Genomic DNA, 15,880 nt, shown 5'->3' with positions numbered 1-15,880 from the left:
AAATTTTAAGAAGGTTGAGGGGTTTTCCCAGACTACCTCATTTATTTCCTTGGTTTTAGTCTTTCATCCTTCTTTCCTTGCTCTGTATTGTTTCCCTCTCCCCTCACTGCTGAAACAGATGCAGAGATTTAGACTTAATGTAGAAATAAACATAAACATATTCGTGTTAAGAAACAGCAGACTTTCAAGTCAATTATTCCAGTTTTTAAAAAATGCAGACTTCTGTTCACCTCACAGAGAAGTTCTGCTATCCTGGTAAGAAATAGAAGGAATATTAAAGTCCAAAGAGAGTGGCTACTTTTGTTCAGTATTCTGCCAAAATTATCTGGGGCGGTGTCCTGTTTGCATGGGGTTTTTTTAGGTGTTGTATACTTTTGAAAAGGTGGAAAAGAATAGAAGTTCCAAGAAGTTCCTTCTGTGGTGGTGGTATTCCTGAATAACACTAGACAGTCTTGTCTGTCAGCTCTTAAAAGCTGCAATGTAAAATCAGTTTTCATTGTCCGTAAATCAAGTTTGGCAGGACAATCAGAAAAATAAAAAATAATTAAAAGCTTTATAGATTTCTGTCTAAGAAAAAATAAAGTTTGAAGCCAGAACCAGGACGTTACCTTCCGAAAGCAGAAGTGAAAAATTGGAGAAATAGTTGAGTGTTTGTCTAAATGATGAATTCAGAATGTCATTGGAAGCCTCTGTTTTAATTTGAAAAACTTCTCACGTTTTACCAAAGATCAAAACCTCTTTGGTTCTTTGGTGGCTCATACTTGAAAGCTAGTAGAACAAGTATTTTCTTTGTCTTTCTTTCTGCTTTTACGAGGAAAAGAGATGAAAACTGCACAGCACCCAAAATGTTTTTCTGGTATAAACAGGTTACTAGAGATGAGTTTGAAATCTTTGTTCCTTTGAACTCATGAGCCAAGATGGGGAAAAGTCTGTGCAAACACGCATGTCAAACAGCAGCATCAGTGTTGGTCTGGCCTGCCATACTTTAACTTTCATTGCAAAAATACAGCAAGTGACTGTAACCACATCAGAGGTATCCAATTCACAGCTACAGCTATGAATCCAGTGCACGGTATGCAGATCACTGTTTTTTTTCCCCAGCATCACACTTGTAACTTTTGTCATTGTAATTATGACTGAGATGAGACTAATTAGTTACCACCCTTCATCAGTTTCCTAAGAAAGAGATCATGTTCCTATACCCTTATAGCAGAATAGCACCTGTAGAGAAAGCTATTACATCAAAGTTTTACTGTCTTGAAAGAAGTGCAGGTCCTTGGAACTGATTTCAAGTACTGCTTATGTTGTAACGTTCTGGACATGATTGCATTATATAAATGGGAAAAGATAATATATCATAAAGAATGGAATATACTTGCAATAAAATAAAAGCAACAATTTAAGAATAATTTTCCTAGTGTATAATTGGAACTGTCAGGAAATGAAATAAATCACAGATAGGAGGTTTATTTGTTCTTTAATTATAAATTTCACTGTGGAAAGAAATTCAGCTAGGAAAAGCACTGATACCAAGACTACTGGGAACAATCCTTACATATTGCCATATAGTCATCAAGCAGCAGTCTGTTTCATTAGTATTTAGTTATCTGAATTATTGGAATGGATTTCAAAGTACTTGGATAAAACTTGCACTGACTAGTTACAGTCACTACAGTTACAGGACAGAGACAACTACCAGGAGTCGTTGAGTCATGTATTCTGGTAAATGACTGATTTTTCAAATACAGCCTTTGAGAGATGAATATGTAAATCATACGTCTACGAAGAAAAGAAATCTCATTCATGTTTTCAGATCACATCTTTTTTTTTTTTTCCTTTTTCTCCCAAAATGTGTTCTCTTTTACAGGCAGCTTGCTAGACTTCCTTAAAGAAGGAGAAGGGAAATACTTAAAACTCCCACAGCTGGTCGACATGGCTGCTCAGGTACATTGTATAAACCAAGAAAACTTTATTTTGTCCTTAGAGGAGAGATTTGAAACTATATCAGACATCAACTAAATGTAAATACTGAATGCTCTGGCTATTGGGTGCTGTTCTGACTAACATTTTCTGTTGTAGGTTTGGAATTTGTCAAAAAGAAACAGTATAGTTCCCAATTAGAGATACTGTATAGCCACCCGCACTCTAATCATTGCTGTCACAAGCTCTTGCTGTGCTATACATCCTATACTTATACAGTGAGAATAGAGCTAAAATAAAGGGGTACAGCTTAATGCTTGGGAGAAATTGATATAGTGATGAAAAGTAATCTTTAATAAAACTTTATTTTTAAGATTGCTGATGGCATGGCTTACATTGAAAGAATGAACTACATCCACAGGGATCTCCGGGCAGCTAACATTCTCGTAGGAGACAATCTTGTGTGTAAAATAGCAGACTTTGGTTTAGCAAGGTTAATAGAGGACAATGAGTATACTGCAAGACAAGGTAAGACCTATTTATTTACTGAATAAATAAGACCAGTTACCTTCAGATTACTTAGAATTATTACATTTAGCAGAAAGTGTCTGTATTCTGGCGGCATGAATAAAGATTATGCATAAAACTGCTTTTACAGCTATAGTTAGGTGCCACCCTCACCTAAGTGAAATTTTAGTAAACTTTTTAAAGGTCAAAATTATGCTTATGTTTTCAGAAAATGTTATCAGGTATTTTGGGAGGGTAAAACTTGCTACAGTTTGAAGAGAGCTCAGATTCCAGAGAGGTTGCTCATTATGAAGGTCATCCCACTTTAAAACGTATTTAATTATGAATCCCAGATGTCTTAAGTGCTTCCATAAATTGTAGCTAGTAGTTGCTGCCCTAGTTGGAAACATCTTTCCAGTTTGAAATATTAAAATACTAAACCACCTTGAATTTTATCAACAAAGCAAAATGTAAGAAGTTTTTGAGTGCAGTATTCTCAAAATATTTTGAAGCGTAAGCAAGGGAAAATTAAGTATCTGTCTTTCCAATGTTTGTAGGAGCTAAATTTCCAATTAAATGGACAGCTCCAGAAGCAGCGTTGTATGGTCGGTTTACAATCAAGTCGGATGTGTGGTCATTTGGAATTTTACTGACAGAGCTGGTAACAAAAGGGAGAGTGCCATATCCAGGTAAGAAGCAAATGTAATAGCTTTTTCTTCTCTTTGTCATATTCTATGCTTCTGAGGTTACCTTTTGTACTTCTTGCCTTCATTCAGAGCCCACAGTTGACAGGCAGAGACAAAAACTTAGTCATGCTTCACTGGTTCCTTTGTTCACAAAGCTACTTGGTTTATTTACAGATTAACTATTATATATATATTTTTAAGTGTTTTAAGATAATAGCTTTGTAAATGTGACTGATAATTCACTTCAAGTCATTAAATATCCTTATGTTTTCCTATCTGTCTTTCCCTGAAATTTCTGCTTTTAATATTTTCCCAGACTACAGTGAGCATCAGTAGAGTGAACCTGCTAGACCGGATTTTGAACTAAACATATGTAGCATATCTTGTCAAATATTTTGCTGTGATGGAATTTGTAGGGCAGTCCTGATAGGTGCATATAATGCCTTTTTCTAGGCCTGATTTCAAATTAAGTAGTCCTTGAATGGGACCTGAGGCAGGCAGAAGGTTATTTCTGTTTGAGTCTGCTTTTTGAAAGGACAGGCCCAAGGCAGTGGGAAAGTAAATGAATGAGGTAACATACAAATGGACAAAGGATCAGGTATTGAAGCATTACCAGTGTGATAAAATAATTTTCAGAAATGTATTTAATGCAAAATGTGAAAAACTAATTTGCTATAAGGTGCGTTCATTAAAGGTTCTGTTCTGGTAGATTCGTGTGCATTGCATTACTTTGGGAAACTGTTCTTTGCATGATGTCATTCAGAGCTAAAATGCTTTTCTTTTAGGGATGGTAAATCGGGAAGTTCTTGAACAAGTGGAACGTGGATATAGGATGCCTTGCCCACAAGGCTGCCCAGAGTCTCTCCATGAGTTAATGAAACTGTGTTGGAAGAAGGACCCTGATGAGAGACCAACATTTGAATATATACAGTCTTTCTTGGAGGACTACTTTACTGCTACAGAACCACAGTACCAGCCTGGAGACAATTTATAAGCCAACAGTCTACATAACATGCACAAATCTGCCAAATGTAAAAGACTTGCAAAGAATTCCTGACATCTATAAGGAATCAAAGGAAAGAAAATCTTCGCTACTTTGCATGCTCTTAATGGCAAACTGGAATTTCATAATGCAGTTGCACAAAACCACTTTTAAAGTGTTATAATCTAATTTACCAATGACATGTTTTTATTTTTTCCTCTTTCCCAACTTATTTTCAGGGTCCAAAGGAAGCTTACTGAAAATACGGGGTAGAAAAACGAGTGTTGGTGTGAACAATAGCAGAAAAAACAGTGTTTCAAATCCTTTATGTTGCTGACATTTGATAATCATCCTACTAAAGAGGGAATTGTCTGGAATGGGTCATCTTGGGGTAAGACATTTTTAAAGCAGAAGAACTTTGTGGGACCAAGCAATTCTATTCCAGTTCCGTAAAACTCCCTGTGCTCAAATTACATAAATGTGCCCCCCACCCCCAGGAAAAGGTGGTACCACTGTATTTGATACATAGTCTTGATCTTTAAGCTTCCTCTTGCATGGACTTAATTAGGGTAGGCAGGTTAAAAGAGAAATTGGGACAGTGAATGACGAACTTGATCTAAATGGTAGACCTCAATAGTGAAATTAGAGAGCATAATGCACTGTGTTAATACTTGTATTAATGTAACTGGAAAGTAGCATATTCTTTTATTCTTTCTGCATAGCTAATTAAGAATAATGAAGGTAACTAGAAAATGAGGTAATATTTTATAAAATTGTGTTGATAAAGTATGATGATATTTGAAGCTATGTAATACAATCAGGGGGGGAAAGCCTTTCACTTTTAAGCTCCAATCCAACAGCGAGCTTTTGTATGGGAAGACTACCTGAACAAAGCTCACCAGGGAAGCAAGATTGAAGCTGGTAAACAGCCACTTTAAGGTCCTTTTTCAGACAGGTTTGGCACTGTTTTAAGTGGCTTATGTGTGTTAACAAGGGTGGGTGCCATAAATGCTAGCTGTCACAAGTTCAGGGATTTGATTGCACTTTTGCTTTTCTTGACTATTAAGACACACTTACACACAGTTGCTCTTCCCACTTCTGCCCTTCCTACAGAATTATTTAAATAAAAACAAGCAAAAGAAAATGTGACAGTTTAAAAACTAAAGGGATAAAATGTATTTAATATTGTCCAAATATACTGACATTTAAATTTGCTGGTATTCAGCCCAGCTAACACTACATCTAGATTTATTTTCCTTGGCTACTGACATATCAAGCAATAACATCATGTCTTTTACTCAGTGATTTGCATGAGGTTCTTGAATTTCTGATCAAGCTTAAGTACTTTAATTTTGAAACACTAAACTCTTACTTAGCTACCAGGTTGGAATTCATATTATCATCGTAAAGCTATCCTACAAATGAATTTCAGAAAAGCTGGTAATATAGTTCTGGTACTAAACTTAACATTCTTCATGGGTTTACACTATGTGGAATCCAACTACCAAACAGATCTTTGTGAGAACAGTGCCATCGTTTGTCATTTTCCTTCATCATCTCTCATCACCTGTACATCTGTGGTTATCACATTTTCAAAGGGCTTTATGTAAGAAAAACAAACAAAAAAAAAACCCACCAAAAAATCAACCCAAAAATACGATGGAATTTTAATTTTTCTAAATATTTTAAAATTAATAACACATTCATATGAGTTTATGTATTAATACAGTTATAACAAAAAATGCCAAAAATGACACTGGCATTGTTTGGATTTTTAATTAATGAATGGAACAGTTCATTGTAATAACACTTGTATAGCAAAGGAATAAAACACTAACTTAATTGAACGTGTTCATTGTAAATGGTTGTGTATTATAGAACTGCTCCAAATGAGTTTGTATGTTTATGAAAATTTATTTGTTTCACCTGAAGACCTTGATGTGGTTCTTACCCTAACAGAGTTTAAAATTCACATTCACACTTTTTATATAAATAGTAATAAGTTTAATTATGTAACTAAGTATTTTTATAAAGTATGGCATTGTTGAACTGTTTTGCAGAATTGGTTCAAAATAAATTTCTCCTTGATTGCATCTGCTTATTTGAGGGGTGGAGGAGGGAGATGGGAGGGGGACAAAAGCAGAGTAGCTTTCATATTGAGGGGGAAAGGGGGGAAATTAAACCATCATGAGTTTGGGGTGTGTTTTTATCCTCTGTAAACTATTTTAATGTACTTCCATACAAGATGCTGAGTTTGTGGTGTATTATTGCTGTGAAAAGGGAGACATTTTCTAGAGCAGAAGTCCTTGGCAGGAATGGGCTAGAACAATTCTGTCTGGACTTAGAACTAACCCCCATGATGGACAGGCAGACACACAGACTTGAGATTCTTGTGAGAGCAAGTCCAACGTAGACTCTCAGCTGGCAGTTGGTGCCATGCTGCAGGGCAGACACGTTTCCTCCCTCTTGCTTTATCTGGCATTAGCAGCCACTGCTGACTTTTTCTGTGCAGTTTTTCAGGGAATTTTACACATTTGTTCTTCTGATGGCTGATTTTTTTTATCTTCATTGAATGTTAATCTACGTTGCCACTGTAGATTAAGAAGCTAGAACAGTTTGAGTTTCAGTAATAACTAGTACAACACTAAAACCATTCTTACTACAGACTGCAAAGTTTACTGTATTTTTAGTATTTCCTGTAGTGTAATAATGTTTTACATATTTTTTTAATGCAACAGTCATTTTATTTCTGGTAATCTGTGCTCTTCCCGTGTCCATCAGAGCCCTGTGATGCCCATTCTGCATGCTAGGCCTGCAGATTGTTTCTGTCCTGTGTTGTTTCAAGCTGTGGTACTGTAAGAATTGTTTCATACTGGTTTTTGAGTAACCTTGCAGACATAAAAATGTGTATGATCCTACTGTTTAGATAGAATACATCTCTATTTTAGCATGAAAAGAACCTTATGTGTTCTTACCCTTGCAACCACTAGGCTCATGAACAGCTCTTGCCACTGAAAAGTAGCCTTGGAAAGGTTTTGGGGTTTTTTTCTCCTCAGTCTCCTAGAGTTTGCTGATGGGTAGAAATAAGCCAGAATGCCATGTCACCCATCGTCACCTACAATACTGTTTATTTTAAAATGCATATTCATAGCTGAAATGAGTATAAATGAATATAAGCAACTAAATGAGCCCCCACTTTTGTTATTTATTTAATCTGTTCAATCCAATAAACTTAGTTTTTAAGTTTTCTGTGAAGAAGCTCTAGACGTTTGTGCCAACTTGCCTCCAAAATGCGACACTGCTTAGAGCTACACAATCATGTTGGGTTTAAACCACAGAAGCATTCATTTAAGCTGAACAGTACATTGCAAATGGGAAACTCATATTCTCACACCTTGCTAAGGAATTTAGGACTAAATCTGAGTAACTGATTTGGGCGCCATAAGCGGTCTGGGTGGGTAACTGCCTGAGTCCAGAATTGTGATTCATCCAATAGCTATTGTGTTGTGCAGTAGGTACTTAGACTCCTTGTGTTAAGTGCCCAGAAGTGCAAGTGCCTTCCTAATCACACACCTTGCTTCTCCTTCAGCCTCATCCTAATGCAGGAATGAGACTGACATTGTCCTTCCTGGCATGGCAGGAGCCTGGAGGTCAGTGCAGGGCTGGGAACCCCCATGATGCACATCTCTGTGCCTTTTCAGGGCAGGGTGGGAAGAGTCAGGAGATGGCAATGGGGTGGTTCTATCTGGTTTTGTTACAACGGCCTTTGGTGTAAAATCTGGGCTCTGATCAAAAATCCTGGATAGCTGGTGGGTCTTACACAGGCAGTTCTCATCTGTGAGAGACCCTTAGGAGGTTGTTGAGAGTGGGGAACAGAACCCATTGCAGGACAAAGGCTTAAGCATTTGGTTGAGGGCTGTGTTTTGGGGTTCCTCTGCACTTTTCCCTACTGACACAGAGAAAGCATTAGCTGGAGAAACATAAACAACTTCATTGCTTCTCCCTTAGCGTAAAGACAGGAGTATGGAGGTAAACAGCTGAGGTGCTAACACTGGGCAGAGGGAAGCAGGTGGTGAGGTGGGATGTGGCATAGCATGTGTCATCTGTTCTCTCTGTCATAGTTTGAAAAGGAGGTAGGAATGCAGGGGAACTGAGGAGCATCTGTTCCCTTGTGGAACAGTGGAAATGGAGCAAGGCTAATGCCAAGCGCTGCTACAGTGTTCTCTGTGGTGGTTCTGGTCAGCTCACCCTAACTGGTTCCTAGCAGAGCAGCCTTATTAAGGCAAGGTGAGATGCATACCATATGCTTCCACTGGAGTTTTGATTTCATTCTGTATTACTGTCTTCACTTCTGGAATGGCTCTGTCTTTCTTGGCTTATGACTAGCATAAAGTGTATATTCTTTTGTGCTGAAAGACTGCAAGTATAATAGAAATAGTTTCCATCATTTACACTTTAATGTTATTTATTAAGGTGACTGCATCAAAGTCTGTGCATTTAATCATGCTGCCTTTATCTAAGGACTACCACTTGCAAGGGTAAATTTTTTTCCAATATGAACCTGAATCTCAATCAATAGCTTCAGTGGTTTAAGGTTATAATAAGTAGATTACTAATAGGCTAAATATAATCTCTGGCGCCACTGCCATTAGAATGGCTGAGCCTTTTCAGACTACTACTAAGTGTTTTGAGAAGCAAGTGTATGTATACTTAGCAATAGATACGCTCCCTGAGGTCAACTGATTGTTAAGGTAAGAAGGAAAACCCTCCCTACAGCTTGGGAATGACAAATGGCATTCAGGAAGGTAGTGGGATATATACCCACCTCAACAGGCCAGCTTGCCTTGTGCAAGTGCTCTTGATTTATCGACAAAATAGCTCAATGTCTTCTGAGTCCCAAGACAGACATTCTTATGGCAGGCAATAGGCAGAAACCTGCTGATGCACAGCATCTCTCTTTGGGGTTCCCAAGGCATCTGCTGTCTTACCTAACAATTCATTTTGCCTAATATATAGCATTTCTCACTCTCAAATTCCTCACAAATGAGATCAGTTTCATGAACTCTGGATGGCAAATTAAGGCAAGAGGAGAAGAGGTATTTTGACTCATTAAGGATGAAATGGAAGACCATAACCAAGCCACAGCCAGAATCTTTTCTGAAATTTCTTTTTGGATGGGCAGCTTTTAGAATTGCTTAGCAACCTCAACTCCTGGTCTACATGATTTCCTAAGAAAAGTCCGCAGTTATTTCCTGTTATGTCACACAATGGCCACCTCTGAGCTACTCCAAAAAAGTGTAAAAACATGGATAAAACCCGTGGGCCCACAAAACTGCTGTATCAACCATTATGTGCAGACAGTGTGGAGCTTGAGTTGGGAAACCATGCTCAGCCTGGGGCTAGCCCAGGTTGCCCAGGAGTGCAGCTAGACACCACGGAGACACGTGTGGGTAAGTGCTTGACCTCGGCCTCTAAGGATGGCAGGAACTGTTAGCAGCATCCACCTTCTCAGCTCGCCAGACAGCTGCATCTCAGGCACTATGGTACACACCTGCCTTGCAGGGAGGAGCGTTTTGTTAGGCAAAGCCGTTTGTTACGGCAGGATGTGGCTGTGATGGTGTTCTACGAGCAGCGCTCAGTGAGCACAAGCACGAGTTCCTCTGTGGTTCTCATCGCTCCCTTCTCATACCAGATGTAACTTCCATACATTTGCAGATGGGCTTTATAGTGCCCTTTCAGCCAGCCAGTGCCCTAGACCACAGAATGAGCAATTCCTTCTTTGCCATTCAAGGCAACTGAATATGTCAAAACCCTCTAGCAGTCAACTGAACACGCACAAAACTGGTGACTTGATATCATGCTTTTTCCTCCTTTTATCTACCTTTGCAAGTGCTTCTCACAGAAAGCTCTACTTTTTTCTTTCTCCTTTTTTTTTTTTTTTATATCACTTGGCAATCCAGAAATTACATACTCAGTTATTCTAAGCATAAGCCATTATCTTTAGTCACCCTAAGACTGGAGTCGGTATATCACCTGGTCTGTTATAAGATGCTGAATGCCCTTCTGTTGTCATGATTGAAATGTGCTTGGTCCAGCCTGCCTAGATACACAATTAACCTCAGCCACTCCAGTATGTGATTTATGACATCCAAGGAAAGTGGGATGGAATTTCTTACCCAGTGTAGCTAGGAACAGCAGAGGACCTGAGACACAGGCAAGTGTCTTAGCTAGAATCATACAAAAAAAGTTCTTACAAAACTGAGGCTCAGACACTGGTTTCTCAGATCTCAAGCAAATACCCTGCGCAGGGGAGACCTCACAGAACTGCAGCTCATGGTCTCATATTTCTGAAGACTATCTTTATTCCATGTTACTAAAAAAAATCACAATTGGCATGGGGTTTCATACTGTGTCTGTCCTCTTTCTGGCACTCTGCAGTTTGCTGGACATGATGTGCATATGGTTTACCCTAACAAAAACCCTTGCTGGGACTATATGTTGATGTTGGGTAGTGAGTGGTATGCAGCAGAATTTAGCCTCAGCCCTGAGTCTTGGGGACTTTAAACAGCTGGACCACAAGTGCTTACCTCCCTGCCGGAGGTAATGAGAACCTGAACATGATTTCAGGTACCAAAACAACTCTGGGAGACAGAGCAGTTGCTTGAAAGGAGTAGTATGCAGAGGCTCTCTCATTTATAGAAATGCTCTTTTCTGCAGAGGATATGTGATCTGATGGCTGCTGATCTTTGACAGTGTTCTGGGCTGTTGGTCTAGGGTGGCTTTTTATTTCCTCTAGGGAGTCGGAGGTGATGCAGGAGCAACTCTTCATTTTGAAAACCCATTCTAATTCTTTTTTTTGAGGAAGGGATCAGCATCTGGAAACAGGAAAGTATAAGATGAAACATAGATGGTAATGCAACTAAACTGACAGTCACCACCCAGACCTGGGTGCAAAGTGAATGATTCCCTCTCCTGGTTGCTCCCATTTGCACATCTGGTCTTGATTTTGCAGTAATTTATACATATGTTTAGCTTTAAAGTATCAAATAAAGCACAGGCATTGCGGAGTTCTTGGACATGCTGCATACACTTCATTTTTGCAGGATGAAAAATTGTCGCAACTGCACAGTGCTTGGAATTGGTCGGTACCTTTCAGAGTCATTTTGTTGGTGTTAAGGCACTTCTGAAAGAAAAGATTTTTGTCTAGCCTTGCCTATCTGATGTTTCTCTGTATGTCCTTCTCTTGATTTCATCTTTCTGACTTGGAGGTTTTAACCTGAGCTTTTAATCTTCTAACCATTTCCTTACCAAACATGCTGTTGATCTGGGAGCCAAATCTTATACACTTAACACTTAACAACTGGATATTAAAAATAACTGATTTATGCAGTGATGTGAGCAGCCACAAAGGTGGCCTGGTTAGAATGCGAAATTACTGAGCAAAAGATATTGTCTGCTCAAAAATACTGACAGAGAAAGGGCTGCTGCCTTGGAACTGTGAGCCTGGGAACTAGCCCTGTGAACCATAAAGAAAACATCCCTGAAAAGTGCAGGTGGCCTCTCTGAAGTACAGCCAGGGTACCTAGAAACTAGAGGCATCCAGATACCACTGATAAGTGCAAAACAACAGACTGTAACAGCAATTTATCACCTGAGAAGGTGGAAAACAGTCTGAAAAAAAAACAACCCTGCCCTGAAGGAACAGAAAACAGCATCATCTATTGTCTGTTACAGATGAAAAGCAGAAATTAATAGCATGTTCTAGCTGCTCTCAGTGTCCTACTTCCTCCAATGTCTGTGATATAAAAACGACTTAGTTTTTATCTGAAATGGAGCCTCTCTCTTTCTGAGACCTTCCTGGTAGAATCCCACATGAACTTCTGGAGAAGTTGTACTGTTTGTCTTGTCTGGCTGTAATGTCACAGAGGACAGTGGGAACCGATGTCTACTGCTAATAGGAAGCTGTGTACTTAAAGATTTTGCTTTCATCTGTAGGCTTATGATTTGGCCAAGGAGCTGCTTTCCTTTAAATCTGTATAACTGAGGGTTTGTTTTTTTGTGGTTGGGTTTGTTTTTTTTTTCAGTTGCTGGGGGCTTTTTCTCAAAAATAACTCCTTACTCAGTTAAAATCTCAGCAATTGAACTGTATATGTTACCATTGTCTGCTAGCAAATGCTTAGGCCTTATGTGTTGATCTCTTTGCTGAAGTGATGAGTCATTTGAAGAGAATTCTATTCGGTTTAAGATCTAAAAGAGCCTGTTCTAAAATAACCTGTTTTTTCCTTTCCTGAGAGCAGGAGGTGTGACAACAGGGGTGCTTCTCTGTCTTAATTTGACAGCTGAAAAGTGTGACTTGGCTTTCCTGTTTAATCTTTTACTCCTGCTTGGATAGAGTTTATAAGGAAGGTGAAAAGAATTTCTTATCAACTACTTACAGCCATGAAATCAGGCACACCTAAGTTTGGTAGTGCGGGCTGCTAGGGGGAAAGGTTAGAAATACCAAGTCTCTCAAATCCCTGCTTGCTTCAGAGAAATAGGAGAAAGACTGACAGCCATTCCTCAAGTGACTAGCATTACTTTGTCTTTTTTTCATCATAGAAGCATAGAATCAACTAGGTTGGAAAAGACCTTCAGGGTCATCAAGTCCAACCATCACCCCAGGACTGCAAAGTCTACCCTAAACCATGTCACTGGGGGCCTCATCTACATGGTTTTTGAACGCTTCCAGGGACAGTGATGCTACCACTTCCCTAGGCAGCCTGTTTCAATGCCTGAGCACTCTTTTGCTGAAGAAATTGTTCCTAAATCCAATCTAAACCTCCCCTGGCGCAGCTTGAGGCTGTTACCTCTTGTCCTATTGCTTGTTACTTGGAAGAAGAGACTAAACTCTGTTTTATTATGTTATTCTTTTTTAATTTTATATATATTCCTTGAGTCAGGATGCCAAACAATTTGTATTCTGCATGGATTTCAGATATATTCACTGATGTGCTAACAAATGAAGAAGTTTATGGTAAGTCTTCTTTCCTTCAAATCTGACTTTGGTACCCTCTATCTTCCTAATCCTTAAACTGACTCATTAGTTTTAGTGGAAGTAGCTCACTCAGGGATACACCACAAGCCTGAAAGACCAAAGTTGGAGGGACAACCGTAATGATGAAATCTGAGGGTGAGGAGAAGTTGTTGTTCAGTAATTTGATATTTATGCTTGTTCCTCTTGGGGAATTCTCCAATTTAGCAAAATTTATCTATTTGATTAGAATTATGGCTTTCAACAAAAAAAAGAATTCGTAACACCACCAATCCCTTTGTATTCCACCAGGAAATATTTATGTGAAATATCGTGAAAGCTTTGGGCTGTTTATTGGTGTCAGATTTAGTTAAATCAGCTGGGATTTATCTTCTGGGAAATATGCATCTTGGTATATCTAGAAATAGTGTTGCCAAGTCATGGGATATACCTGCACTAGAAAAATTGATCATAAGCTACAGTTAGTTGGGTTGAGGAGTTTGGTTCAGCTGGATATTATTGATATACCTGATATAATTTTCTGATGGTTTTCTGCAACCTGCTAGGAAGAAATAAAAAAGATTATTCTTACTGTGAAAATGTGCAAATTAATATTATTCTAGATACAGTGTGGTAGTTATTTGGAGATGTATCACTGATGTAACTTGGCTTGCTGTTGCACACATAGGCCTTGAGAGAAGGCTGGACAATGTAAATACTTGTATTGAGTGTTATTCTTCTATGTTTTATGCTTTGAACAGATGGACTAGACCTAGTCAAACTTTTCCAGGTCTATGATATGGACAGTGATGACTTCGCTTCCATCTCTCTTTCAGACACTTCCCTTTCTACTACTGCATAATGCTGCATTGCAGGAAAGCAGTAATGGTATGGCAAAGCTGAGGGCTGATCATAAATGAAGATAAATATGTTTCCATTGATTTATGAAAAAAAAAAACCAACACTGCTGTTTTATTTTCAGTGTAGGATGAAGCTTGCTCACAAGGGAAGAGAAGTAATAATATTTTTTCAGTGATGCTGAAGTTGTATATTCTAGTTTACAATCCAGTGGATGGATTCCAGTTTACTGCTGCATTAATCATTCAGAAGAGATCTATATCTTGTTCCAAATATGCATCTAGGTTCAAAGTAAAGGTGGGTGCAGATCTGTAGGATGATATTTGCAGATGCAGATTTATAGAAAATAACGGTGAATATCACTTTTTGCTATTATACTATGTTATTTTCTATTTCAAACTATTAGATGAAGTATCTCTCATTATATAAATTTCTTGGCAAATACTTTCTTCTTCCTTTTTCAAATCCTAAATAATGATGGCAACAAATGTTGACATATGCCAACAAAAGCAGTATAGACATGACCCAAGTAGATGCATTACTAAGAATTTTATCCTATATTTCTGTGCCAGGCCTCCATGTAAGTCTTTGGGGGAACCCCACTTCCAGGATTGTCTTCTAGAAAATTTTAAGTGCCTCTAATGTCCAGGGAGGTTTCCAGAGGGAGGCCTGTTAATATTTTACTCTGGTGTTTGGCCAAAAATAAACTGGAAAAGAAGTTTTTCAAACTGAAATATTTGAATGAAAAGGAATAGTTAGTTGGAAGTCATACATTCTGATTTGGAAATGTTACTTCTATGGGCTGGATGTTTTGCCCCATGTGTTCCCTGACATGGCCACAGCTGTCAACCTACTCTGGGTATGGCAGTGCAGCACGGAGCTTTCATGGGATGCCATATATCATGAGCTGCCAAACGGTCTCTGTGAATGCAGGATGGCAAGAGCCTGCAGCGGAATGGCAGTGTCCTTTTCAGATGTTTCACTTTTTGTAGGGGCAAGAATTCTCCCATGTGTGGGAAAGAACTGATGCTTGAGAAACGAATCCTATTTAAACTACTGTACTTTTTTGTCAAGAAGTTTTCCTGCAGAAAATTTCAGGCAGCCATGTCCATGGTTTAGGATGCTTTACTCAAGTATCTGCTGCCAATATATACTCATTCCCACAGAAGACTCTGCTCTGCTTCCTACAGCTACTGATCTGCTTGGTTCAAACTTAGTCTGGATACTTCTATAGCCATTGCAACTCAGTGTTAAGAGTGGCCGAAAACACAAAACATACAGAATGGCAATTCCAGCTTTTCATTTCCTTTTTATTTCCTGAATTTCTACCACTTCATATGAATTTTTCTGCTCTTTTTATGAGAGTTTGACAGAAAAAAGTTAATGGAATCCTTCAGTATTCAGGATATTTGTTTCTTATTTTCCTTGTCCCCAGATGCTGGATGCAAACCAACAGTGGGAAATAAAGGAAGCAATAGAGTGGGTCACTAATCCAGATGAGTTTAAACCCCGATGGATTAAGGAGCCAAGTTTTCCAGATGGGACATGCAACTATTTCAAAGGTTGGACAGTTATTTTTTTTTTTATTTCAGTGATAATACAGTGACTCTGTTCAGTACTGTCGTGCACTGTTGATGCTGTTCCTTCACATATTCAGAGCTTAGTTTGAACATTTAGAGTGCCATTAAGTGTATTTCCTACAGGACCTTGACACAGATTCTGCACCTGTATTCCCTTAAGTTTAAAGCAATAGTTTGCTTCTAAAGAAACCCCAAACATGTGAAAGGACTGTAATGCCTGCATGAGGAAGGCAGCCAACATTTAGTATGAAACGAGAATGAACTTTAAAAAAAAGATGTGTGGTTTCCAGTGAAACTGGAACTTCAGTTCCAGCATGTTGTGCTCCCAACATGCACC

At 38.7% G+C, this 15,880-nt stretch overlaps 1 protein-coding gene across 2 annotated transcripts in view; it reads left to right on the top strand.

Moving 5' to 3' along the window:
• Nucleotides 1–6,188, top strand: part of YES1 (YES proto-oncogene 1, Src family tyrosine kinase) — a 50,522-nt gene extending 44,334 nt beyond the window's left edge. For both annotated transcript variants that reach the window (XM_062632879.1, XM_062632878.1), the window contains exons 9-12: nt 1,868–1,944; nt 2,295–2,448; nt 2,985–3,116; nt 3,899–6,188. In XM_062632879.1, coding sequence (XP_062488863.1) covers nt 1,868–1,944; nt 2,295–2,448; nt 2,985–3,116; nt 3,899–4,107 — 572 coding nt within the window. In that variant the 3' untranslated portion in view covers nt 4,108–6,188. The remainder of the gene's footprint in view (nt 1–1,867; nt 1,945–2,294; nt 2,449–2,984; nt 3,117–3,898) is intronic.
• Nucleotides 6,189–15,880: the final 9,692 nt, after the last annotated feature.

Source organism: Pezoporus occidentalis, unplaced genomic scaffold (genome assembly GCF_034315485.1).
Source record: "Pezoporus occidentalis ecotype Australia unplaced genomic scaffold, CSIRO_AGI_Poc_V1 ctg4, whole genome shotgun sequence".
Classification (NCBI taxonomy): Eukaryota; Metazoa; Chordata; class Aves; order Psittaciformes; family Psittacidae; genus Pezoporus; species Pezoporus occidentalis.
This window is presented reverse-complemented; position numbering and strand designations above follow the sequence as displayed.